This window comes from Bombina bombina, chromosome 1 (genome assembly GCF_027579735.1).
Source record: "Bombina bombina isolate aBomBom1 chromosome 1, aBomBom1.pri, whole genome shotgun sequence".
Classification (NCBI taxonomy): Eukaryota; Metazoa; Chordata; class Amphibia; order Anura; family Bombinatoridae; genus Bombina; species Bombina bombina.
The window spans coordinates 635,816,209-635,843,778 of record NC_069499.1 but is presented as its reverse complement, the minus strand read 5'-3'; the positions used below and the strand labels follow the sequence as shown (position 1 = coordinate 635,843,778).

General features: G+C 41.6%; 1 protein-coding gene across 2 annotated transcripts in view; it reads right to left on the bottom strand.

Moving 5' to 3' along the window:
- The window catches only part of KIF4A (kinesin family member 4A), a 351,035-nt gene that overhangs the window by 76,152 nt on the left and 247,313 nt on the right, over positions 1–27,570 (bottom strand). For both annotated transcript variants that reach the window (XM_053699056.1, XM_053699057.1), the window contains exons 25-26: positions 19,368–19,484; positions 18,857–18,934 (exon numbers count right to left, since the gene is read on the bottom strand). In XM_053699056.1, the coding sequence (XP_053555031.1) occupies positions 18,857–18,934; positions 19,368–19,484 (195 nt within the window). The remainder of the gene's footprint in view (positions 1–18,856; positions 18,935–19,367; positions 19,485–27,570) is intronic.

Genomic DNA, 27,570 nt, shown 5'->3' with positions numbered 1-27,570 from the left:
CTCGCTGTTTGGTGAAATTTGTTCAATTTGTACAGATTGGCTTTTATTTAAAGTAGCATCAATACAGTTAGTACATAAGTTTCTATTGGGCTCCACCTTGGCATTGGAACAAATGACACAGGTATCTTCCTCTGAATCAGACATGTTTAACACACTAGCAATAAACTTGCAACTTGGTTACAATCTTATTTAACAAAAACGTACTGTGCCTCAAGAAGCACTAAACGATTAAATGACAGTTGAAATAATGAACTGAAAAACAGTTATAGCATCACTCTTTAAAAACAACACAACTTGTTAGCAAAGGTTTGTTCCCATTAGTAAAGTAACACTAATTAAATTTTAAACATAAAATCACAGAGCAACGTTTTAAATCACAGTCACTACATAAGTCTCACAGCTCTGCTGAGAGAATCTACCTCCCTTCAAAGAAGTTTGAAGACCCCTGAGTTCTGTTAGAGATGAACCGGATCATGCAGAAAATACAGGAGTAACTGACTGGAAATTTTTGATGCGTAGCAAAGAGCGCCAAAAAAACGGCCCCTCCCCCTCACACACAGCAGTGAGAGAGAAACGAAACTGTCATAATCAAAACAAGCAAACTGCCAAGTGGAAAAATAATGCCCAAATATTTATTCACTCAGTACCTCAGAAATGCAAACGATTCTACATTCCAGCAAAAACGTTTAACATGAATTAAATACCTATTAAAAGGTTTAATGTACTTTTACAGAGTAATTCCGGTGAAATACCATCCCCAGAATACTGAAGTGTAGAGTATACATACATGTCATTATAACGGTATGGCAGGATTTTCTCATCAATTCCATTCAGAAAATAAAAACTGCTACATACCTCAATGCAGATTCAACTGCCCGCTGTCCCCTGATCTGAAGCTTTTACCTCCCTCAGATGGCCGAGAAACAGCAATATGATCTTAACTACTCCGGTTAAAATCATAAGAAAAACTCTGGTAGATTCTTCTTCAAACTCTGCCAGAGAAGTAATAACACGCTCCGGTGCTATTGTAAAATAACAAACTTTTGATTGAAGTTATAAAAACTAAGTATAATCACCATAGTCCTCTCACACCTCCTATCTAGTCTTTGGGTGCAAGAGAATGACTGGAGGTGACGTAGAGGGGAGGAGCTATATAGCAACTCTGCTGGGTGAATCCTCTTGCACTTCCTGTAGGGGAGCAGATAATATCCCAGAAGTAATGATGACCCGTGGACTGATCACACATAACAGAAGAAAGTTCCTTTCCCACCAGTAACAGTTGAGATAATGGAATCCAACTGAGAACCAAATAATTTGTTACCCTGGAAAGAAATGGAAAGTAGAGTTGATTTAGAAGCCATATCAGCATTCCAAGTTTTAAGCCATAAAGCTCTTCTAGCTAAAATAGCTAGAGACATAAACCTGACATCAACTCTGATAATATCAAAAATGGCATCACAGATAAAATTATTAGCATGCTGAAGAAGAATAATAATATTATGAGAATCATGATCTGTTACTTGTTGTGCTAAAGTCTCCAACCAAAAAGTTGAAGCTGCAGCAACATCAGCCAAAGATATAGCAGGTCTAAGAAGATTACCTGAACACAGATAAGCTTTTCTTAGAAAGGATTCAATTTTCCTATCTAAAGGATCTTTAAACGAAGTACCATCTGACGTAGGAATAGTAGTACGTTTAGCAAGGGTAGAAATAGCCCCATCAACTTTAGGGATTTTGTCCCAAAATTCTAATCTGTCAGACGGCACAGGATATAATTGCTTAAAACGTTTAGAAGGAGTAAATGAATTACCCAATTTATCCCATTCTCTGGAAATTACTTCAGAAATAGCATTAGGAACAGGAAAAACTTCTGGAATAACCACAGGAGATTTAAACACCTTATCTAAACGTTTAGAATTAGTATCAAGAGGACCAGAATCCTCTATTTCTAAAGCAATTAGTACTTCTTTAAGTAAAGAACGAATAAATACCATTTTAAATAAATATGAAGATTTATCAGCATCAATCTCTGAGACAGAATCCTCTGAACCAGAAGAGTCATCAGAATCAGAATGATGATGTTCATTTAAAAATGCATCTGTAGAGAGAGAAGTTTTAAAAGATTTTTTATGTTTACTAGAAGGAGAAATAACAGACATAGCCTTCTTGATGGATTCAGAAACAAAATCTCTTATGTTATCAGGAACATTCTGCACCTTAGATGTTGAGGGAACTGCAACAGGCAATGGTACATTACTAAAGGAAATATTATCTGCTTTAACAAGTTTGTCATGACAATTAATACAAACAACAGCCGGAGGAATAGCTACCAAAAGTTTACAGCAGATACACTTAGCTTTGGTAGTTCCAGCACTAGACAGCGATTTTCCTGAAGTATCTTCTGACTCAGATGCAACGTGAGACATCTTGCAATATGTAAGAGAAAAAACAACATATAAAGCAAAATTGATCAAATTCCTTAAATGACAGTTTCAAGAATGGGAAAAAATGCCAATAAACAAGCTTCTAGTAACCAGAAGCAAAGAAAAAATGAGACTGAAATAATGTGGAGACAAAAGCGACGCCCATATTTTTTGGCGCCAAATACGCCCACATTGTTTGGCGCCTAAATGCTTTTTGGCGCCAAAAATGACGCCACATCCGGAACGCCGACATCTTTGGCGCAAAAGGACGTCAAAAAATGACGCAACTTCCGGCGACACGTATGACGCCGGAAACAGAAAAGATTTTTTGCGCCAAAAAAGTCTGTGCCAAGAATGACGCAATAAAATGAAGCTTTTTCAGCCCCCGCGAGCCTAACAGCCCACAGGGAAAAAAAGTCAAATTTTTAAGGTAAGAAAAAATGATTGATTCAAACGCATTATCCCAAATATGAAACTGACTGTCTGAAAATAGTCAAGACAAATAAATGTTTGAATACATATATTTAGAACTTTATAAATAAAGTGCCCAACCATAGCTTAGAGTGTCACAAAAAATAAGATTTACTTACCCCAGGACACTCATCTACATGTTTGTAAAAAGCCAAACCAGTACTGAAACGAAAATCAGCAGAGGTAATGGTATATAAATAAGAGTATATCGTCGATCTGAAAAGGGAGGTAAGAGATGAATCTCTACGACCGATAACAGAGAACCTATGAAATAGACCCCGTAGAAGGAGATCACTGCATTCAAATAGGCAATACTCTCCTCACATCCCTCTGACATTCACTGCACGCTGAGAGGAAAACCGGGCTCCAACCTGCTGCGGAGCGCATATCAACGTAGAATCTAGCACAAACTTACTTCACCACCTCCATAGGAGGCAAAGTTTGTAAAACTGAATTGTGGGTGTGGTGAGGGGTGTATTTATAGGCATTTTGAGGTTTGGGAAACTTTGCCCCTCCTGGTAGGAATGTATATCCCATACGTCACTAGCTCATGGACTCTTGCTAATTACATGAAAGAAACAGACATTTTTAACAGAGGACTAACATGTCCAACAACTTCCAAAGAAGTAACAAAGTATCAATCCCAGAAGGTTCCCGAAGAAAACAAAAAACAAATAAGAGACATCCCATCGGATATAAATAAAATATAAGGCAACCCGCAGGTTAAAGTGCAAAGAGACACATGCCTACTGGCAGGACCAGCCAATCGAAACCCTATCACACAAAACTGGGAAAGATCTCTAACAAATGACAATCAGGAGATTACTTCATCCCCACATGTCTAATGAGGTGCACCATTTGAAGTATCAGACTGAAAATCCCCGTATCTGGTAACAATATGGTCATTCAATAACTGAAAAAACATGTCTGAGCAACATGCGAAGGCGCACAATCCTGTAACGGAAGGCACAGCACTCAGGGACAGACACCCCTGCGGGGTACTGTAGAGGCCCTCCCCAAGGTGGAAGGACCGGGACAATAGGGCACAAGCACATTCTCAAATAAACGTCTCGACTCTGCAGACGAACAATCGGCAACATTATGTGGAAGCGAAAACATGCTGCCACCCCGCATGGAGGAACCATAAACTGTGTTACCTGCCTGTGCAGAAGTATGATTTGGTAGGGAACACGCCTCAGGGGACAGGACCCCCAGAGGTGGATGGCTCAGCAGTCCCTGGATTCCCCAAGCCCGAGGAACCAGGCGCTCTAAAATGGCATACAGAACAAAACTGGTTGAAAGGAGTCAACGAGGCCACTCCGGATTCATCACCGGACACAGAATCTGAAATCAAAATAGTCTCAGTATTAGAATCCTCTGTAACTGAATCTGAAATTAACACACAGTCTCAGCATCAGAATCCTCCATAGCTGGATAGAGGATATTTAAATATGGACTAAAGTAGTGAAAAAACTAAAACGGCACCTGACATCCCCAATGGCTGGGGCACTCACCACCTATGACCAGACCCCTGCGGACTAGAATAATTTCCTTCGCCACGCGGTCGGGAATGCGGAAATGGAACAAGGGAACATAGCCACACCGGAAAACACGAGGTGAACCATACAGTCCAAACAAGCACGTCCAGCCAAAAGGCTGTATCACTTCTAAGGGCTTCAATGTTCCAACCACGAGCCAAGTAAACATTGCACATAAGCAGGTTGAATCCCATTAAGAACAGGATTATAAACCCCCCCTGTTCAATAACCCCCCCTCAGGAGATATTAACCCTCGATTCCAAGTTACTAAAAGAGACTCAGAGACCCTTATGTATAGTTAAATCCACAAGGTGGTAGCCTCTCGGGAAACCTTTACATTACAGTACATTGACGAATAAAGTAAAATGAAACGATCTTACCGGAATCTACGCCGTGGAACAGGAACACGGCTCTTCAAGTGTGACATATAGTAGCATTGCCTCCGCCATGGACTTGAGAGAAGAAAGCAGGTAGCAAAGTTACAGAACGCTGATTGCTTCAGGAGCTGTTAAAATGAGTTGGGATGGTTTTGCAGAAAGAAACTCCCTGCATCTCCGGACTTTCATCCAAGCCCTCACAGAGACTGACAGGACTACTTAAAAACTCCTGTCCCATGCCTAAGAGTACTACCCTCCATAAGAGACAAAAACAAAAATTAAAAATTCGCACACTTCTCTGCCATCCTCCTGGGACGAAATGCAAAGAATGACTGGGGGATGAAGGGAGTGGGAGGAGTATTTCAACCTTTGGCTGGGGTGTCTGCCGCCTCCTGGTGGCCAGGTTCTTATTTCCCAAAAGTAACGAATGCAGCTGTGGACTCTTTCCATTTAAGAAGAAAATGTTCCCCCGCCAGATTGGACAACCCCAGCCCAGAGGGAGGGCCCCCTGAAGCCTCAGAGTCCATTGCTTCCCCAGAAGGTCGAACAGACTGGCGATCTCACACTAGACGGAGCCCGATTAACAAAACACAGACAGTATCTTAAAAATACTTATCTTGGGAGATATGAATGCGTCAGCGCCATATATATAGCCATGCGTAACCATGCTGTAACCTTCCGGAGAAGAAGTAACGGCCATAGGGACACCTGCTTGCGTAGCAAAAGAAGGTCCTGGGGCACGCGCCTCACGGGACATGGACTCCTCAGGGGCGGATGGCTCAACGCACTCTACATTCCCTGATTCGGAGGAAGAGAGTACTCTAAAACGGCAATAGGAACATAACTGATGGGCATGGATAACCCGGGCCATTTCATACTCTTCACAAGACGTATATACTCCGAATCGGAGATGTCCATCTTTAAAAAAAAAATCAGAATGCTCCATAACTTGGAGAATGCAAATATGAACTAAAGCTAACGGCACCTTACAACCCCAATGGCTGGGGCACTCACCACCTCCTGTGAACCAGACAACCAACGAACAGACTCTCTCCGTCGCCACTCGGTCATGGTACGGAAATGGAATTACTTGATCTCACCCGGTCACGAGGTGCGCCGTGTAAGCCCACAAAAAAAGGAGCGCCAGTCCAAAAGGACCACGCAGTCTGATAAGGCCGTTATGTTCCGAATAGCCATGAGCCCAAGCATCACTACACATTAGCAGACAGATCATATAACAAACATGATTAAAGTCGCCGCCCGCCCATGTTTTAACCCCCCACAGGAGATATTAACCCTTGATTCCATTTTAAAGATAAAGGAGTCCCACTGGGGCACCGACTTCTTTCGTTAACATTACATTCACATATGGAAAGAAAATGAAACGATCTTACCAGAATCCACACCGTGGAACAGGAACACGGCCCTTCAAGTGTGACAGATAGTAGCAGAGTCGGGATGGTTGCACAGAGACGACACTCCCTGCATCTCCGGACTCAAACATTCATCCATGCTCTCACTGAGAGGCTGACACGATTCCAACTCCAGTCCCATTTCTAAGAGTACTACCCTCCATAAGAGACTATCCTCAATCTTCTGACACTTATCTGCCAACCTCCTGTGACTAAAGGCAAAGAATGACTGGGGGATGAGGGAAGTGGGGGAGGTATTTAAGCCTTTGGCTGGGGTGTCTTTTACGCCTCCTCTTGGCCAGGTTCTGAATTCCCAAAAGTAATAAGAAAAACAGAATTTATGTTTACCTGATAAATTACTTTCTCCAACGGTGTGTCCGGTCCACGGCGTCATCCTTACTTGTGGGATATTCTCCTCCCCAACAGGAAATGGCAAAGAGCCCAGCAAAGCTGGTCACATGATCCCTCCTAGGCTCCGCCTACCCCAGTCATTCGACCGACGTTAAGGAGGAATATTTGCATAGGAGAAACCATATGGTACCGTGGTGACTGTAGTTAAAGAAAATAAATTATCAGACCTGATTAAAAAAACCAGGGCGGGCCGTGGACCGGACACACCGTTGGAGAAAGTAATTTATCAGGTAAACATAAATTCTGTTTTCTCCAACATAGGTGTGTCCGGTCCACGGCGTCATCCTTACTTGTGGGAACCAATACCAAAGCTTTAGGACACGGATGAAGGGAGGGAGCAAATCAGGTCACCTAAATGGAAGGCACCACGGTTTGCAAAACCTTTCTCCCAAAAATAGCCTCAGAAGAAGCAAAAGTATCAAACTTGTAAAATTTGGTAAAAGTGTGCAGTGAAGACCAAGTCGCTGCCCTACATATCTGATCAACAGAAGCCTCGTTCTTGAAGGCCCATGTGGAAGCCACAGCCCTAGTGGAATGAGCTGTGATTCTTTCGGGAGGCTGCCGTCCGGCAGTCTCGTAAGCCAATCTGATGATGCTTTTAATCCAAAAAGAGAGAGAGGTAGAAGTTGCTTTTTGACCTCTCCTTTTACCGGAATAAACAACAAACAAGGAAGATGTTTGTCTAAAATCCTTTGTAGCTTCTAAATAGAATTTTAGAGCGCGAACAACATCCAAATTGTGCAACAAACGTTCCTTCTTTGAAACTGGTTTCGGACACAGAGAAGGTACGATAATCTCCTGGTTAATGTTTTTGTTAGAAACAACTTTTGGAAGAAAACCAGGTTTAGTACGTAAAACCACCTTATCTGCATGGAACACCAGATAAGGAGGAGAACACTGCAGAGCAGATAATTCTGAAACTCTTCTAGCAGAAGAAATTGCAACTAAAAACAAAACTTTCCAAGATAATAACTTAATATCAACGGAATGTAAGGGTTCAAACGGAACCCCCTGAAGAACTGAAAGAACTAAATTGAGACTCCAAGGAGGAGTCAAAGGTTTGTAAACAGGCTTAATTCTAACCAGAGCCTGAACAAAGGCTTGAACATCTGGCACAGCTGCCAGCTTTTTGTGAAGTAACACAGACAAGGCAGAAATCTGTCCCTTCAGGGAACTTGCAGATAATCCTTTTTCCAATCCTTCTTGAAGGAAGGATAGAATCTTAGGAATCTTAACCTTGTCCCAAGGGAATCCTTTAGATTCACACCAACAGATATATTTTTTCCAAATTTTGTGGTAAATCTTTCTAGTTACAGGCTTTCTGGCCTGAACAAGAGTATCGATAACAGAATCTGAGAACCCTCGCTTCGATAAGATCAAGCGTTCAATCTCCAAGCAGTCAGCTGGAGTGAAACCAGGTTCGGATGTTCGAACGGACCCTGAACAAGAAGGTCTCGTCTCAAAGGTAGCTTCCAAGGTGGAGCCGATGACATATTCACCAGATCTGCATACCAAGTCCTGCGTGGCCACGCAGGAGCTATCAAGATCACCGACGCCCTCTCCTGATTGATCCTGGCTACCAGCCTGGGGATGAGAGGAAACGGCGGGAACACATAAGCTAGTTTGAAGGTCCAAGGTGCTACTAGTGCATCCACTAGAGCCGCCTTGGGATCCCTGGATCTGGACCCGTAGCAAGGAACTTTGAAGTTCTGACGAGAGGCCATCAGATCCATGTCTGGAATGCCCCACAGCTGAGTGACTTGGGCAAAGATTTCCGGATGGAGTTCCCACTCCCCCGGATGCAATGTCTGACGACTCAGAAAATCCGCTTCCCAATTTTCCACTCCTGGGATGTGGATAGCGGACAGGTGGCAGGAGTGAGACTCCGCCCATAGAATGATTTTGGTCACTTCTTCCATCGCTAGGGAACTCCTTGTTCCCCCCTGATGGTTGATGTACGCAACAGTTGTCATGTTGTCTGATTGAAACCGTATGAACTTGGCCCTAGCAGTGGCAGGTTTCTTGGCCTGCTTTCCCTTGTTCCAGCCTTGCATTGGTCTCCAAGCTGGCTTGGCTTGAGAAGTATTACCCTCTTGCTTAGAGGACGTAGCACTTTGGGCTGGTCCGTTTCTACGAAAGGGACGAAAATTAGGTTTATTTTTTGCCTTGAAAGGCCGATCCTGAGGAAGGGCGTGGCCCTTACCCCCAGTGATATCAGAGATAATCTCTTTCAAGTCAGGGCCAAACAGCGTTTTCCCCTTGAAAGGAATGTTAAGTAGCTTGTTCTTGGAAGACGCATCAGCCGACCAAGATTTCAACCAAAGCGCTCTGCGCGCCACAATAGCAAACCCAGAATTCTTAGCCGCTAACCTAGCCAATTGCAAAGTGGCGTCTAGGGTAAAAGAATTAGCCAATTTGAGAGCATTGATTCTGTCCATAATCTCCTCATAAGGAGGAGAATCACTATCGACCGCCTTTATCAGCTCATCGAACCAGAAACATGCGGCTGTAGCGACAGGGACAACGCATGAAATTGGTTGTAGAAGGTAACCCTGCTGAACAAACATCTTTTTAAGCAAACCTTCTAATTTTTTATCCATAGGATCTTTGAAAGCACAACTATCCTCTATGGGTATAGTGGTGCGTTTGTTTAAAGTGGAAACCGCTCCCTCGACCTTGGGGACTGTCTGCCATAAGTCCTTTCTGGGGTCGACCATAGGAAACAATTTTTTAAATATGGGGGGAGGGACGAAAGGAATACCGGGCCTTTCCCATTCTTTATTAACAATGTCCGCCACCCGTTTGGGTATAGGAAAAGCTTCTGGGAGCCCCGGCACCTCTAGGAACTTGTCCATTTTACATAGTTTCTCTGGGATGACCAACTTGTCACAATCATCCAGAGTGGATAATACCTCCTTAAGCAGAATGCGGAGATGTTCCAACTTAAATTTAAATGTAATCACATCAGGTTCAGCATGTTGAGAAATGTTCCCTGAATCAGTAATTTCTCCCTCAGACAAAACCTCCCTGGCCCCATCAGACTGGGTTAGGGGCCCTTCAGAAAACATAATTTATGCTTACCTGATAAATTCCTTTCTTCTGTTGTGTGATCAGTCCACGGGTCATCATTACTTCTGGGATATTATCTGCTCCCCTACAGGAAGTGCAAGAGGATTCACCCAGCAGAGTTGCTATATAGCACCTCCCCTCTACGTCACCTCCAGTCATTCGACCAAAGACCAACGAGAAAGGAGAAGCCAAGGGTGTAGTGGTGACTGGATTATAATTTAAAAAATATTTACCTGCCTTAAAAAACAGGGCGGGCCGTGGACTGATCACACAACAGAAGAAAGGAATTTATCAGGTAAGCATAAATTATGTTTTCTTCTGTTATGTGTGATCAGTCCACGGGTCATCATTACTTCTGGGATACCAATACCAAAGCAAAAGTACACGGATGACGGGAGGGATAGGCAGGCTCATTATACAGAAGGAACCACTGCCTGAAGAACCTTTCTCCCAAAAATAGCCTCCGAAGAAGCAAAAGTGTCAAATTTGTAAAATTTGGAAAAAGTATGAAGCGAAGACCAAGTTGCAGCCTTGCAAATCTGTTCAACAGAGGCCTCATTCTTAAAGGCCCAAGTGGAAGCCACAGCTCTAGTAGAATGAGCTGTAATTCTTTCAGGAGGCTGCTGTCCAGCAGTCTCATAGGCTAAACGAATTATGCTACGAAGCCAGAAGGAGAGAGAGGTAGCCGAAGCCTTATGACCTCTCCTCTGACCAGAGTACACGACAAACAGGGAAGACGTTTGTCGAAAATCCTTAGTTGCCTGCAAATAGAACTTGAGGGCACGAACTACATCCAGATTGTGTAGAAGACGTTCCTTCTTTGAAGAAGGATTTGGACACAAGGATGGAACAACAATCTCTTGATTGATATTCCTGTTAGTGACTACCTTAGGTAAGAACCCAGGTTTAGTACGCAGAACTACCTTGTCTGAGTGAAAGATCAGATAAGGAGAATCACAATGTAAGGCTGATAACTCAGACTCTTCGAGCCGAGGAAATAGCCATTAAAAATAGAACTTTCCAAGATAACAATTTTATATCAATGGAATGAAGGGGTTCAAACGGAACACCCTGTAAAACGTTAAGAACTAAGTTTAAACTCCATGGCGGAGCAACAGTTTTAAACACAGGCTTGATCCTAGCTAAAGCCTGACAAAAGGCCTGGACGTCTGGATTTTCTGACAGACGCCTGTGAAACAAGATGGACAGAGCTGAGATCTGTCCCTTTAATGAGCTAGCCGATAAACCCTTTTCTAAACCTTCTTGTAGAAAAGACAAAATCCTAGGAATCCTAACCTTACTCCAGGAGTAATCTTTGGATTCACACCAGTATAGGTATTTACGCCATATCTTATGGTAAATCCTTCTGGTAACAGGCTTCCTAGCCTGTATCAGGGTATCAATAACCGACTCAGAAAAACCACGTTTTGATAAAATCAAGCGTTCAATTTCCAAGCAGTCAGCTTCAGAGAAGTTAGATTTTGATGTTTGAATGGACCCTGAATCAGAAGGTCCTGTCTTAGAGGTAGAGACCAAGGCGGACAGGATGACATGTCCACTAGATCTGCATACCAAGTCCTGCGTGGCCATGCAGGCGCTATTAGAATCACTGATGCTCTCTCCTGTTTGATTTTGGCAATCAATCGAGGAAGCAGCGGGAAGGGTGGAAACACATAAGCCATCCTGAAGTTCCAAGGTGCTGTCAAAGCATCTATCAGAACCGCTCCCGGATCCCTGGATCTGGATCCGTAGCGAGGAAGTTTGGCGTTCTGGCGAGACGCCATGAGATCTATCTCTGGTTTGCCCCAACGTCGAAGTATTTGGGCAAAGACCTCCGGATGAAGTTCCCACTCCCCCGGATGAAAAGTCTGGCGACTCAAGAAATCCGCCTCCCAGTTCTCCACTCCCGGGATGTGGATTGCTGACAGGTGGCAAGAGTGAGACTCTGCCCAGCAAATTATCTTTGATACTTCCATCATTGCTAGGGAGCTTCTTGTCCCTCCCTGATGGTTGATGTAAGCTACAGTCGTGATGTTGTCCGACTGAAACCTGATGAACCCCCGAGTTTTTAACTGGGGCCAAGCTAGAAGGGCATTGAGAACTGCTCTCAATTCCAGAATGTTTATTGGCAGGAGACTTTCCTCCTGACTCCATTGTCCCTGAGCCTTCAGAGAATTCCAGACAGCGCCCCAACCTAGTAGGCTGGCGTCTGTTGTTACAATTGTCCAGTCCGGCCTGCTGAATGGCATCCCCCTGGACAGATGTGGCCGAAAAAGCCACCATAGAAGAGAGTTTCTGGTCTCTTGATCCAGATTTAGAGTGGGGGACAAATCTGAGTAATCCCCATTCCACTGACTCAGCATGCACAATTGCAGCGGTCTGAGATGTAGGCGTGCAAAGGGTACTATGTCCATTGCTGCTACCATTAAGCCGATCACCTCCATGCATTGAGCTACTGACGGGAGTTGAATGGAATGAAGGACACGGCATGCATTTAGAAGCTTTGTTAATCTGTCTTCTGTCAGATAAATCTTCATTTCTATAGAATCTATAAGAGTCCCCAGGAATGGAACTCTTGTGAGAGGAAAGAGAGAACTCTTCTTTTCGTTGACTTTCCATCCATGCGACCTTAGAAATGCCAGAACTAACTCTGTATGAGACTTGGCAGTTTGAAAGCTTGAAGCTTGTATCAGAATGTCGTCTAGGTACGGAGCTACCGAAATTCCTCGCGGTCTTAGTACCGCCAGAAGGGCACCCAGAACCTTTGTGAAGATTCTTGGAGCCGTAGCCAATGCGAATGGAAGGGCTACAAACTGGTAATGCCTGTTTAAGAAGGCAAACCTTAGATACCGGTAATGATCTTTGTGAATCGGTATGTGAAGGTAAGCATCCTTTAAATCCACTGTGGTCATGTACTGACCCTTTTGGATCATGGGTAAGATAGTCCGAATAGTTTCCATTTTGAACGATGGAACTCTTAGGAATTTGTTTAGGATCTTTAAATCCAAGATTGGCCTGAAAGTTCCCTCTTTTTTGGGAACCACAAACAGGTTTGAGTAAAACCCTTGTCCTTGTTCCGACCGCGGAACCGGATGGATCACTCCCATTAATAACAGATCTTGTACACAGCGTAGAAACGCGTCTTTCTTTATTTGGTTTGTTGACAACCTTGACAGATGAAATCTCCCTCTTGGGGGAGAGAATTTGAAGTCTAGAAGGTATCCCTGAGATATGATCTCTAGCGCCCAGGGATCCTGGACATCTCTTGCCCAAGCCTGGGCGAAGAGAGAGAGTCTGCCCCCCACTAGATCCGGTCCCGGATCGGGGGCCCTCGGTTCATGCTGTCTTAGGGGCAGCAGCAGGTTTCCTGGCCTGCTTGCCCTTATTCCAGGACTGGTTAGGTTTCCAGCCTTGTCTGTAACGAGCAACAGCTCCTTCCTGTTTTGGTGCAGTGGAAGTTGATGCTGTTCCTGATTTGAAATTCCGAAAGGGACGAAAATTAGACTGTCTAGCCTTAGTTTTGGCTTTGTCTTGAGGTAGAGCGTGGCCCTTACCTCCTGTAATGTCAGCAATAATTTCTTTCAAACCGGGCCCAAATAAAGTTTGCCCCTTGAAAGGTATATTAAGCAATTTGGACTTAGAAGTTACATCAGCCGACCAGGATTTTAGCCACAGCGCCCTACGTGCCTGAATGGCGAATCCTGAATTCTTAGCCGTAAGTTTGGTTAAATGTACTACGGCCTCCGAAATGAATGAATTAGCTAGTTTAAGGACTCTAAGCCTGTCCGTAATGTCGTCCAGCGTAGCTGAACTAAGGTTCTCTTCCAGAGACTCAATCCAAAATGCTGCCGCAGCCGTAATCGGCGCGATGCATGCAAGGGGTTGTAATATAAAACCTTGTTGAACAAACATTTTCTTAAGGTAACCCTCTAATTTTTTATCCATAGGATCTGAAAAAGCACAGCTATCCTCCACCGGGATAGTGGTGCGCTTAGCTAAAGTAGAAACTGCTCCCTCCACCTTAGGGACCGTTTGCCATAAGTCCCGTGTGGTGGCGTCTATTGGAAACATCTTTCTAAATATTGGAGGGGGTGAGAACGGCACACCGGGTCTATCCCACTCCTTAGTAACAATTTCAGTTAATCTCTTAGGTATAGGAAAAACGTCAGTACTCGCCGGTACCGCAAAGTATTTATCCAACCTACACATTTTCTCTGGTATTGCAACAGTGTTACAATCGTTAAGAGCCGCTAAGACCTCCCCTAGTAATACACGGAGGTTTTCCAATTTAAATTTAAAATTTGAAATATCTGAATCCAATCTGCTTGGATCAGAACCGTCACCTACAGAATGAAGCTCTCCGTCCTCATGCTCTGCAAGCTGTGACGCAGTATCAGACATGGCCCTAGAATTATCAGCGCACTCTGTTCTCACCCCAGAGTGATCACGCTTGCCTCTTAGTTCTGGTAATTTAGCCAAAACTTCAGTCATGACAGTAGCCATATCTTGTAATGTTATCTGTAATGGCTGCCCAGATGTACTAGGCGCCATAATATCACGCACCTCCCGGGCGGGAGATGCAGGTACTGACACGTGAGGCGAGTTAGTCGGCATAACTCTCCCCTCGCTGTTTGGTGAAATTTGTTCAATTTGTACAGATTGGCTTTAATTTAAAGTAGCATCAATACAGTTAGTACATAAATTTCTATTGGGCTCCACCTTGGCATTGGAACAAATGACACAGGTATCTTCCTCTGAATCAGACATGTTTAACACACTAGCAATAAACATGCAACTCGGTAACAATCTTATTTAACGAAAACGTACTGTGCCTCAAGAAGCACTAAACGATTAAATGACAGTTGAAATAATGAACTGAAAAACAGTTATAGCATCACTCTTTAAAAACAACACAACTTTTTTAAACATAAAAATTACAGAGCAACGTTTTAAATCACAGTCACTATATAAGTCTCACAGCTCTGCTGAGAGAATCTACCTCCCTTCAAAGAAGTTTGAAGACCCCTGAGTTCTGTTAGAGATGAACCGGATCATGCAGAAAATACAACAGTAACTGACTGGAAATTTTTGATGCGTAGCAAAGAGCGCCAAAAACGGCCCCTCCCTCTCACACACAGCAGTGAGAGAGAAACGAAACTGTCATAATTAAAACAAGTAAACTGCCAAGTGGAAAAATAATGCCCAAATATTTATTCACTCAGTACCTCATCAATGCAAACGATTCTACATTCCAGCAAAAACGTTTAACATAAAAAATACCTATTAAAAGGTTTAATGTACTTTAACAGAGTAATTCCGGTGAAATACCATCCCCAGAATACTAAAGTGTAGAGTATACATACATGTTCATTATAACGGTATGGCAGGATTTTCTCATCAATTCCATTCAGAAAATAAAAACTGCTACATACCTCAATGCAGATTCAACTGCCCGCTGTCCCCTGATCTGAAGTTTTTACCTCCCTCAGATGGCCGAGAAACAGCAATATGATCTTAACTACTCCGGTTAAAATCATAAGAAAAACTCTGGTAGATTCTTCTTCAAACTCTGCCAGAGAGGTAATAACACGCTCCGGTGCTATTGTAAAATAACAAACTTTTGATTGAAGTTCTAAAAACTAAGTATAATCACCATAGTCCTCTCACACCTCCTATCTAGTCTTTGGGTGCAAGAGAATGACTGGAGGTGACGTAGAGGGGAGGAGCTATATAGCAACTCTGCTGGGTGAATCCTCTTGCACTTCCTGTAGGGGAGCAGATAATATCCCAGAAGTAATGATGACCCGTGGACTGATCACACATAACAGAAGAAACATTATTATCAGCGTCGTCATGCTCTTCAGTATCTAAAACAGAGCAGTCGCGCTTACGCTGATAAGTGTTCATTTTGGCTAAAATGTTTTTGACAGAATTATCCATTACAGCCGTTAATTGTTGCATAGTAAGGAGTATTGGCGCGCTAGATGTACTAGGGGCCTCCTGAGTGGGCAAGACTCGTGTAGACGAAGGAGGGAATGATGCAGTACCATGCTTACTCCCCTCACTTGAGGAATCATCTTGGGCATCATTGTCATTGTCACATAAATCACATTTATTTAAATGAATAGGAATTCTGGCTTCCCCACATTCAGAACACAGTCTATCTGGTAGTTCAGACATGTTAAACAGGCATAAACTTGATAACAAAGTACAAAAAACGTTTTAAAATAAAACCGTTACTGTCACTTTAAATTTTAAACTGAACACACTTTATTACTGCAATTGCGAAAAAACATGAAGGAATTGTTCAAAATTCACCAAATTTTCACCACAGTGTCTTAAAGCCTTAAAAGTATTGCACACCAAATTTGGAAGCTTTAACCCTTAAAATAACGGAACCGGAGCCGTTTTGAACTTTAACCCCTTTACAGTCCCTGGTATCTGCTTTGCTGAGACCCAACCAAGCCCAAAGGGGAATACGATACCAAATGACGCCTTCAGAAAGTCTTTTCTAAGTATCAGAGCTCCTCACATGCGACTGCATGCCATGCCTCTCAAAAACAAGTGCGCAACACCGGCGCGAAAATGAGGCTCTGCCTATGCTTTGGGAAAGCCCCTAAAGAATAAGGTGTCTAAAACAGTGCCTGCCGATATTATTATATCAAAATACCCAAATAAAATGATTCCTCAAGGCTAAATATGTGTTAATAATGAATCGATTTAGCCCAGAAAAAGTCTACAGTCTTAATAAGCCCTTGTGAAGCCCTTATTTACGATCGTAATAAACATGGCTTACCGGATCCCATAGGGAAAATGACAGCTTCCAGCATTACATCGTCTTGTTAGAATGTGTCATACCTCAAGCAGCAAGAGACTGCTCACTGTTCCCCCAACTGAAGTTAATTGCTCTCAACAGTCCTGTGTGGAACAGCCATGGATTTTAGTGACGGTTGCTAAAATCATTTTCCTCATACAAACAGAAATCTTCATCTCTTTTCTGTTTCTGAGTAAATAGTACATACCAGCACTATTTCAAAATAACAAACTCTTGATTGAATAATAAAAACTACAGTTAAACACTAAAAAACTCTAAGCCATCTCCGTGGAGATGTTGCCTGTACAACGGCAAAGAGAATGACTGGGGTAGGCGGAGCCTAGGAGGGATCATGTGACCAGCTTTGCTGGGCTCTTTGCCATTTCCTGTTGGGGAGGAGAATATCCCACAAGTAAGGATGACGCCGTGGACCGGACACACCTATGTTGGAGAAACCAGCTTCCTCCAATCACGGCGTGGCCTCACGAGATAGATGCTCTGGGGTGCGCGCCATGATTGGAGGGAGCCAGGTTCATCATTGCTGAGGTAAGTACAGAGGAGCTGCAGGCAGAGGATTGCCGGTACGGGTTCGCTAAAAAAAGGTATTAAAAAAACAAATACGCTGCAATGTAAAGTTTAATGAATGAAAGTGCCCCTGTTTTTAAAATTATTTTTTGAAAACTGGGCACTCATTCATTCAACTGTACATTCACTTAAAGGGGAGATTAAAAAAGAATGCAAAAAACTAACATGTAAACCTTTATTACAACTTCAAAGCAGTTTATATCCCTTAAATAAAAGGTTGGGATGAAACAAACATTTTTAGTCTGATCACGCACGTAATACTGTACATCAATAGCAGAAGACACATCTAGGAGATACAGAAGTGTAATTAAGAAGCTGTTAAAGGGACAACAAAGTCAAAATTAAAAACATTCACGATTCAGATAGAACATGCAATTTTCAATACACTTCTATTATCTAGATTTGTTTTGTTGTCTTGGTGCTTGCACACATATGCAGCTTGTCAAATCACAGGTCTTCAGCTAGTTCCAAGTTTCAAACAAAAGGACACAAAGAGAATACAGAAAATGTAATAGAAGTAAAACTGGAATGTCGTTTACCCCTTTAACTGCTGAGCCATTTTCACCCGCATGTTGAGGGGTTTTGCAGTTTTTAGATGCTGCTCACATCTAGATCCTTTTTACATAGAGAAACAAACATATAAAATGCACATGCCAATTAAAAATTAGACTTACAGATCTGGTATTAAAAAAATTACTCTGATTGAAGGAACAATTTTAAGTTGGAAACTTTAAAGGGACAAAATATTCATATTCTAAATCAGTTGAAAGTGATGCAGCATAACTGTAAAGAGCTGAAATGAAAATCACATGAACATATCTATGTAAAAAAGGGAAGATATTTTACCTCACAATTTCTTCAGCTCACCAGAGCGCTATGTGAACAGTTGTACTTCAGCTACTGTCTAGCTGCAAGTTTAGAATTTTTTTTTTTTTTTTTTAAAAGTCAAATCTGCATTAGCAGTGCTGAGGTCATGAATTGCTTTACTATGATATTTCAGAAGATCACAGTGAACGTCCTTAAACTGAATAGTAAAATAACATGACTGTAGCTGCACATGCCCAATGCACACTCCGTAGCAAGACCTGGGACTAGCATCCTGATTACCTGGTTAGCGTGTCTTTACAGAGGCTGCGAATACTTAGGATATTTGAGATAATATATCTTTTTTTGACAGAGAGTTCAGGTGATCATTTCTAGTCAGCTTTTTACAGCATCACTTTCAAGTGCTTCAACATTTGGGTATCATGCCCAAAAAGTTTCTACCCACCTGCTAATCTTTAAATATATCAAAACGCTGTACTCACTAGAGAAGAAATGTAAGAGAACAACAATGAACATTTATTTCCATAAAAAGGTCACTGTAGGCAGTTACTGGCTGAATGAGGGCCCCAGCCAAACAATACAAAAGGCAAAGACAGATCAGAAGAACACACCAAGATCAAACATATCAACATTATCTATACAAGGTATGCCAATTTTTAACCTTGAGACACCACATTCTAGAAAATTCCTGTGCAAAGTGATAAGTGACTGAGCTCACACAAGGATAGTCTTAAAATCTGTTGCCTTCATCCTATTCTACTAAACATTGATGTGAAAGAAAAAAAAACATTTCATATTTCAAACAAATTTGTTCTGTTATTTGAGAGTTTATGGAGCTATACTAAAAATTGTATAGGTACCAAAATTTGGTAACACATTTATTCACAGTTTGGACATTGAGGAAAAGTGGCAAAAACCCAAGGAAGTTTACCTGTTTGTACATCTCATTCTCCTGGAAAAGTTGCTGGTTTTTCTCACATAGCTCCTTCATTTTCTCAATTTCTTCATCCTGTGGGAACGTGAGACATTTTATAAAGCTACCACTCATGCTTATGAGCCTACACTAATTTAGCTATAAACAAGTGTAGACTATTAAGAAGCAGGATTTACTAATATCAGTATATAGTTACACATTTTAAACAATATAGTTGTGCCAGAAGGGACATATGTGCTAAAATTTACAATTCAAATGCTGCATGTAAGGGGTAATATAGTAAAAACAAAAAAGGACTAATTAAAACCAAGTAAAAATGAAAAAGGACAGATTAAACTGGTAAGCTTGGTTGTCACTGCCCAATAAACTAAAGATAGCTGAATAAAACAGTAACCCAAAGAGATTCTTAGCACTCCATTTGGTAAAAGTTAATGCTTACAGGAGTAGTTTTTTGGCCTCAATTTTAACAGACATAGGTAAGCATCACAATATTCAACATTGGCATTACCTGGAATTTAAGCCTTTCCATCAGCTGCTTTTCTCTCTCTGTTATTTTGTCCTCAGGGGGCTCTTCTGCCTCTGTAGGTTGGGGTTTTTGTTGTAGCTGACTTAACAAATAAAGTATCTGAAGGAAGGTTGAAGAAGGAAAAACACAAAAAAAACACTAAGTCTACAGCAAAGGATCTTGTGTGCAAGCATGAGCATATGTAAGTGCATCCATTTTAAAAAACCTTTGCACATGAGCAGAATTTGAGACCTAGTCTTATGTGCCTACAAATGAGGTGCAAATAACTGTACTGCGTCATATGTATGGTAATCCCTGTATTCTGTGCAAGTGACCTTAAAAAAACAAAACAAAAAAACTGTCTCTTGCCTCTGCAAGAGTGGGTTGAGGGAGGAGGAATACTAACAAGTTAAAGGGACATTGTACAGTAGATTTTTCATAGCATACATGTTTTGTAGATCCATTTAGTCTATCTGGGAGTGTCTTGCTTCTATTTCAATAACACTGCTGATTTTCAGACTCCTAACCAAGCCCCACAGTATTAGATGTATACAAGTGTTTACATACTCCTGCTAGCTATGGTTTATGTTATCTGTCTTTTCATATGCAGGGAAGGGGGGAGTATCTGATTTATTGTTTTACCAGCTCCTTTCACTGGGTGTCCCAGCCTAATCATCAACAGTGCTTAACTGTTAAAAAAAAAAAAAAAAAAAGGTAGGGAGGAAAGAGCACCACAGCAGAGCTGCTAAGCATCACCTCCCTTCCCACAAACCCCAGTCATTCGACCGAAGGAAAAGGAGAGAAAGGAAATAATACAGGGTGCAGAGGTGCCTGAGGTTTAAATACCAAAGAAACTGTCTGAAAAAACAGGACGGGTCGTGAACTCACCGTGTCAAGAAAAAAATAAATCAGGCAAGCATAAACCAATTTATGTAAGAACTTACCTGATAAATTCATTTCTTTCATATTGGCAAGAGTCCATGAGCTAGTGACATATGGGATATACAATCCTACCAGGAGGGGCAAAGTTTCCCAAACCTCAAAATGCCTATAAATACACCCCTCACCACACCCACAATTCAGTTTAACGAATAGCCAAGCAGTGGGGTGATAAAGAAAGGAGTAGAAAGCATCAACAAAGGAAACTTGGAAATAATTGTGCTTTATACAAAAAATCATAACCACCATAAAAAGGGTGGGCCTCATGGACTCTTGCCAATATGAAATAAATGAATTTATCAGGTAAGTTCTTACATAAATTATGTTTTCTTTCATGTAATTGGCAAGAGTCCATGAGCTAGCGACATATGGGATATCAATACCCAATATGTGGAGTCTTCCACTCAAGAGTCACTAGAGAGGGAGGGACTAAAACAAAAACAGCCATATTCCGCTGAAAAAAATCATCCACAACCCAAAAAAATAAGTTTATTTTCATTTTTGAAAGAAAAAAACTTAAATCAAAAGCAGAAGAATCAAACTGAAACAGCTGCCTGAAGAACTTTTCTACCAAAAACCGCTTCCGAAGAAGCAAATACATCAAAACGGTAGAATTTAGTAAATGTATGCAAAAAGGACCAAGTAAACGCTTTGCAAATCTGATCAACTGAAGCTTCATTCTTAAAAGCCCACGAATTGGATACTGATCTAGTAGAATGAGCTGTAATTCTCTGAGGCGGGGCCTGACCCGACTCCAAATAAGCTTGATGAATCAAAAGTTTCAACCAAGAAGCCAAGGAAATAGCAGAAGCCTTCTGACCTTTCCTAGGACCAGAAAATAAAACAAATAGACTGGAAGTCTTCCTGAAATCTTTAGTAGCTTCCACATAATATTTTAAAGCTCTCACCACATCCAAAGAATGTAAGGATCTCTCCAAAGAATTCTTAGGATTAGGACATAAGGAAGGGACAACAATTTCTCTACTAATGTTGTTAGAATTCACAACCTTAGGTAAAAATTGAAAAGAAGTCCGCAAAACTGCCTTATCCTGATGAAAAATCAGAAAAGGAGACTCACAAGAAAGAGCAGATAGCCCAGAAACTCTTCTGGCAGAAGAGATGGCCAAAAGGAACAACACTTTCCAAGAAAGTAGAATGCATAGGCTCAAATGGAGGAGCCTGTAAAGCCTTCAGAACCAAATTAAGACTCCAAGGAGGAGAAATTGATTTAATGACAGGCTTAATACGAACTAAAGCCTGTACAAAACAGTGAATATCAGGAAGTATAGCAATCTTTCTGTGAAATAAAACAGAAAGAGCGGAGATTTGCCCTTTCAAGGAACTTGCAGACAAACCCTTATCCAAACCATCCTGAAGGAACTGTAAAATTCTAGGAATTCTAAAAGAATGCCAGGAGAATTTATGAGAAGAACACCATGAAATGTAAGTCTTCCAAACTCTATAATAAATCTTTCTAGAGACAGATTTACGAGCTTGTAACATAGTATTAATCACTGAGTCAGAGAAACCTCTATGACTTAGAACTAAGCGTTCAATTTCCATACCTTCAAATTTAATGATTTGAGATCCTGATGGAAAAACGGACCTTGAGATAGTAGGTCCGGCCGTAATGGAAGTGGCCAACGCGGGCAAACTGGATATCCGAACCAGATCCGCATACCAAAACCTGTGTGGCCATGCTGGAGCCACCAGCAACACAAAAGACTGTTCCATGATGATTTTGGAGATCACTCTTGGAAGGAGAACTAGAGGCGGAAAGATGTAAGCAGGATGATAACACCAAGGAAGTGTCAGTGCATCCACTGCTTCCGCCTGAACATCCCGGGACCTGGACAGGTATCTGGGAAGTTTCTTGTTTAGGTGAGAGGCCATGAGATCTATCTCTGGAAGACCCCACATCTGAACAATCTGAGAAAATACATCTGGATGGAGAGACCACTCCCCTGGATGTAAAGTCTGGTGGCTGAGATAATCCGCCTCCCAATTGTCTACACCTGGGATATGCACTGCAAAGATTAGACAGGAGCTGGATTCCGCCCAAGCAAGTATCCGAGATACTTCTTTCATAGCTTGGGGACTGAGTCCCACCCTGATGATTGACATAAGCCACAGTTGTGATATTGTCTGTCTGAAAACAAATGAACGGTTCTCTCTTTAGCAGAGGCCAAAACTGAAGAGCCCTGAGAATTGCACGGAGTTCTAAAATATTTATTGGTAATCTCGCCTCTTGAGATTTCCAAACTGCTTGTGCTGTCAGAGACCCCCAAACAGCTCCCCAACCTGAAAGACTCGCATCTGTTGAGATCACAGTCCAGGTTGGCCGAACAAAAGAAGCCCCTTGAACCAAAGGATGGTGATCTATCCACCATGTCAGAGAGTGTCGTACATTGGGATTCAAGGATATTAATTGTGATATCTTTGTATAATCCCTGCACCATTGATTCAGCATGCAAAGCTGTAGAGGTCTCATGTGAAAACGAGCAAAGGGAATCGCGTCGGATGCTGCAGTCATGAGACCTAAAACTTCCATGCACATAGCCACTGAAGGGAATGACTGAGACTGAAGGAGCCGACATGCTGCGACCAATTTTAAACGTCTCTTGTCTGTTAGAGACAGAGTCATGGACACTGAATCTATCTGGAAGCCTAAAAAGGTGACCCTTGTCTGAGGAATCAAAAAACTTTTTGGTAAATTGATCCTCCAACCATGTTTCCGAAGAAATAACACTAGTTGATTTGTGTGAGATTCTGCAGTATGTAAAGACTGAGCTAGTACCAAGATATCGTCCAAATAAGGAAACACCGCAATACCATGTTCTCTGATTACATATAATAGGGCACCCAGAACCTTTGAAAAGATCCTTGGAGCTGTTGCTAGGCCAAATGGAAGAGCAACAAATTGGTAATGCTTGTCTAGAAAAGAGAATCTCAGAAACTGATAGTGTTCTGGATGAATCGGAATATGAAGGTATGCATCCTGCAAGTCTATTGTGGACATATAATGTACTTGCTGAACAAAAGGCAGAATAGTCCTTATAGTCACCATCTTGAAAGTTGGTACTCTTACATAACGATTATAAATTTTCAGATCCAGAACTGGTCTGAATAAGTTTTCTCTTTGGTACAATGAATAGGTTTGAATAAAACCCCAAACCTTGTTCCTGAGGAGGAACTGGCATGATTACCCCTGAAGACTCCAGGTCTGAAACACACTTCAGAAAAAACTGAGCTTTTACAGGATTTACAGGGATGCGTGAGAAAAAAAATCTTCTCACAGGAGGTCTTACTTTGAATCCTATTCGATACCCTTGAGAGACAATGCTCTGAATACAATGATTTTGGACAGATTTTATCCAAAAATCTTTGAAAAACCTTAATCTGCCCCCTACCAGCTGAGCTAGAATGAGGGCCGCACCTTCATGCGGACTTAGGGGCAGACTTTGGTTTCCTAAATGGCTTGGATTTATTCCAATTTGAGGAAGGCTTCCAATTGGAAGCAGATTCCTTGGGAGGAGGATTGAGTTGTTGTTCCTTATTCTGACGAAAGGAACGAAAACGGTTAGAAGCCTTAGATTTGCCCTTAGGTTTTTTATCCTGAGGCAGAAAAACTCCTTTTCCTCCAGTGATAGTTGAAATAATAGAATCCAACGGAGAACCAAATAAATTATTACCTTGGAAAGAAAGATAGTAATCTAGATTTAGATGTCATATCAGCATTCCAAGATTTAAGCCACAAAGCTCTTCTAGCTAATACAGCTAAAAACATGGATCTAACATCAATTTTGGTAATATCAAAAATGGCATCACAAATAAAATGATTAGAATGTTGCATTAAGCGAGTAATGCTAGATATGTCAGGATCCAATTCTCGTTGCGCTAAATTCTCCAACCAAAAAGTTGAGGCAGCCGCAACATCAGCCAAAGAAATAGCAGGTCTGAGAAGATGACCTGAATATAAATAGGCCTTCCTTAGATAAGATTCAAGCTTCCTATCTAAAGGATCCTTAAAGGAAGTACTATCTTCCATAGGAATAGTGGTACGTTTAGCAAGAGTAGAAATAGCCCCATCAACTTTGGGGATTTTTTCCCAAAACTCTATAGATTTTCTGGTAAAGGATACAATTTTTTAAACCTTGAAGAAGGAATAAAAGAAGTACCTGGCTTATTCCATTCCCTAGAAATAGAAATAGCCTCAGGAATAGGAAAAACCCCTGAGGAAACCACAGGAGGTTTAAAAACAGCATTTAAACGTTTATTAGACTGAACGTCAATAGGACTGGTTACCTCAATATCCAAAGTAATTAACACTTCTTTAAATAAAGAATGCATTTACTCTATTTTAAAAAAAACAGAATTTATGTTTACCTGATAAATTACTTTCTCCAACGGTGTGTCCGGTCCACGGCGTCATCCTTACTTGTGGGATATTCTCTTCCCCAACAGGAAATGGCAAAGAGCCCAGCAAAGCTGGTCACATGATCCCTCCTAGGCTCCGCCTTCCCCAGTCATTCGACCGACGTAAAGGAGGAATATTTGCATAGGAGAAATCATATGATACCGTGGTGACTGTAGTTAGAGAAATTAAATCATCAGACCTGATTAAAAAACCAGGGCGGGCCGTGGACCGGACACACCGTTGGAGAAAGTAATTTATCAGGTAAACATAAATTCTGTTTTCTCCAACATAGGTGTGTCCGGTCCACGGCGTCATCCTTACTTGTGGGAACCAATACCAAAGCTTTAGGACACGGATGATGGGAGGGAGCAAATCAGGTCACCTAGATGGAAGGCACCACGGCTTGCTAAACACCAAAAAACTCTGAGCCATCTCCGTGGAGATGTTGCCTGTGCAACGGCAAAGAGAATGACTGGGGAAGGCGGAGCCTAGGAGGGATCATGTGACCAGCTTTGCTGGGCTCTTTGCCATTTCCTGTTGGGGAAGAGAATATCCCACAAGTAAGGATGACGCCGTGGACCGGACACACCTATGTTGGAGAAATAAGTAATTTGTCAGTGTCAATGTTTGAGGAAGGATCTTCTGAATCAGATAGATCCTCATCAGAAGAGGATAAATTATTATGTTGCTGGTCATTTGAAATTTCATCCGCTAAATGAGAAGTTTTAAAAGACCTTTTACGTTTATTTGAGGGTGGAAAAGTAGACAAAGCCTTCAGAATAGAATCAGAAACAAATTCTTTAAAATTTACAGGTATATCATGTACATTAGAAGTTGAAGGAACTGCAACTGGCAATGTACTATTACTGATGGAAACACTATCTGCATGTAAAAGTTTATCATGACAACTATTACAAATGACATTTGGTGGAATAATTTCTACACTTTTACAACAAATGCACTTAGCTTTGGTAGACCCGATGACAGGCAGCAATGTTCCAGCAGAAACTTCTGAGACAGGATCAGATTGGGACATCTTGCTCAATGTAAGAGAAAAAACAACATATAAAGCAAAATTATCTATTTCCTTATAGGACAGTTTCAGTAATGGGAAAAAATGCAAAAGCATAGCGCCTCTGATAGAGAAAAAAAAAGCAAGAGGCAAACATCAATGGGGTATTGAAATAATGAAAAAAAAATTGGCACCAAGTATGAAGCACAACGTAACAAACTTTTTTGGCGCCAAAAATAACCGGAAATGACACACTCATGTCACTAATGACGCCGCCATGTGAAAGGTCTCGGCGTCACATATGACGGTGGAAATGCCGAAGTTGTAAACGTATATTTTCGCGCCAAGAATGACTTAATAAAGTTTAGCATTTGACGCACCCGCGGGCCTAATACCCGCAATAGCAAGAAGTAGTCAGTTGAAAAAAAGACTAAACCCCAGGTAAGAAATACATTTCTTAAAATGTTTAAATTCCCCAAATATGAAACTGACAGTCTGCTGAAGGAAATACATGAACCTGACTCATGGCAAATATAAGTACAATACATATATTTAGAACTTTATATAAATGCATAAAGTGCCAAACCATAGCTGAGGTGTCTTAAGTAATAAAAAACATACTTACCAAAAGACACCCATCCACATATAGCAGATAGCCAAACCAGTATTAAAACAGTTATTACTAGAGGTAATGGTAAATTGAGAGTATATCGTCGATCTGAAGAGGGAGGTAGGAGATGAATCTCTACGACCGATAACAGAGAACCTATGAAATAGACCCCCGTTAGGGAAATCATCGAATTCAAATAAGTGATACTCCCTTCTAGTCCCTCTGACATTCGCTGTACTCTGAGAGGAATCGGGCTTCAACAATGCTGAGAAGCGCATATCAACGTAGAAATCTTAGCACAAACTTACTTCACCACCTCCATAGGAGCCAAAGTTTGTAAAACTGAATTGTGGGTGTGGTGAGGGGTGTATTTATAGGCATTTTGAGGTTTGGGAAACTTTGCCCCTCCTGGTAGGATTGTATATCCCATATGTCACTAGCTCATGGACTCTTGCTAATTACATGAAAGAAATTTTGTTTTCTTTCTAATGACACAGCGAGTCCTCGGATCCTCATTAATTACTGTTGGGAATCAATACCCAAGCTAGAGGACACAGATAAGGGAGTGACAAGACAGGAAACCTAAACAGAAGGCACCACTGCTTGAAGAATCTTTCTCCCATAAGAAGCCTAAACCGCGGCAAAAAGTATCACTTATAAATTCCGGAAAAAGGATGTAAAAAAGGATCAAGTTGCAGCCTTGCAAATCTGAGCCACAGAAGACTCAACTTTAAAGACCCAGGAAGAAGAAGAAACAGCCCTCGTAGAATGAGCTGTGATTCTCTCAGGAGGTTGCTGTCCAGCCGTCTCATGGGCTTAACGAAGCATATTCCTCAACCAAAAGGAAGGAGAAGTAGCCATTGATATCTGACCCTTGCGCTTTACATGGGAACAAACAAACGAAAATCTATAGTCGCCTGTGGATAGAAATCAGTGCGCGCACAAAATCAAGGTAGTGCAACAACTCTCCATATGAAAAGGAGGGACAACGATCTCCTGATTAATATCCTGTCTGAAAACAATGTAGGCAGAAAAAAAAAAAAACTACCTAGTACGCAGAACCCCTTATCAAATAGAAATAAGATAAGGAAAATCCTACAGTAGAGCCGAGAGTTCTGAAACTCTCCTAGCAGAAGAACAAAAAGACACAAAACCTTCCAAGATATATCTTAATATCTAAGAATGCATAGGTTCAAACGGATCCCGCTGTAAAACCCTAAGAATAGAT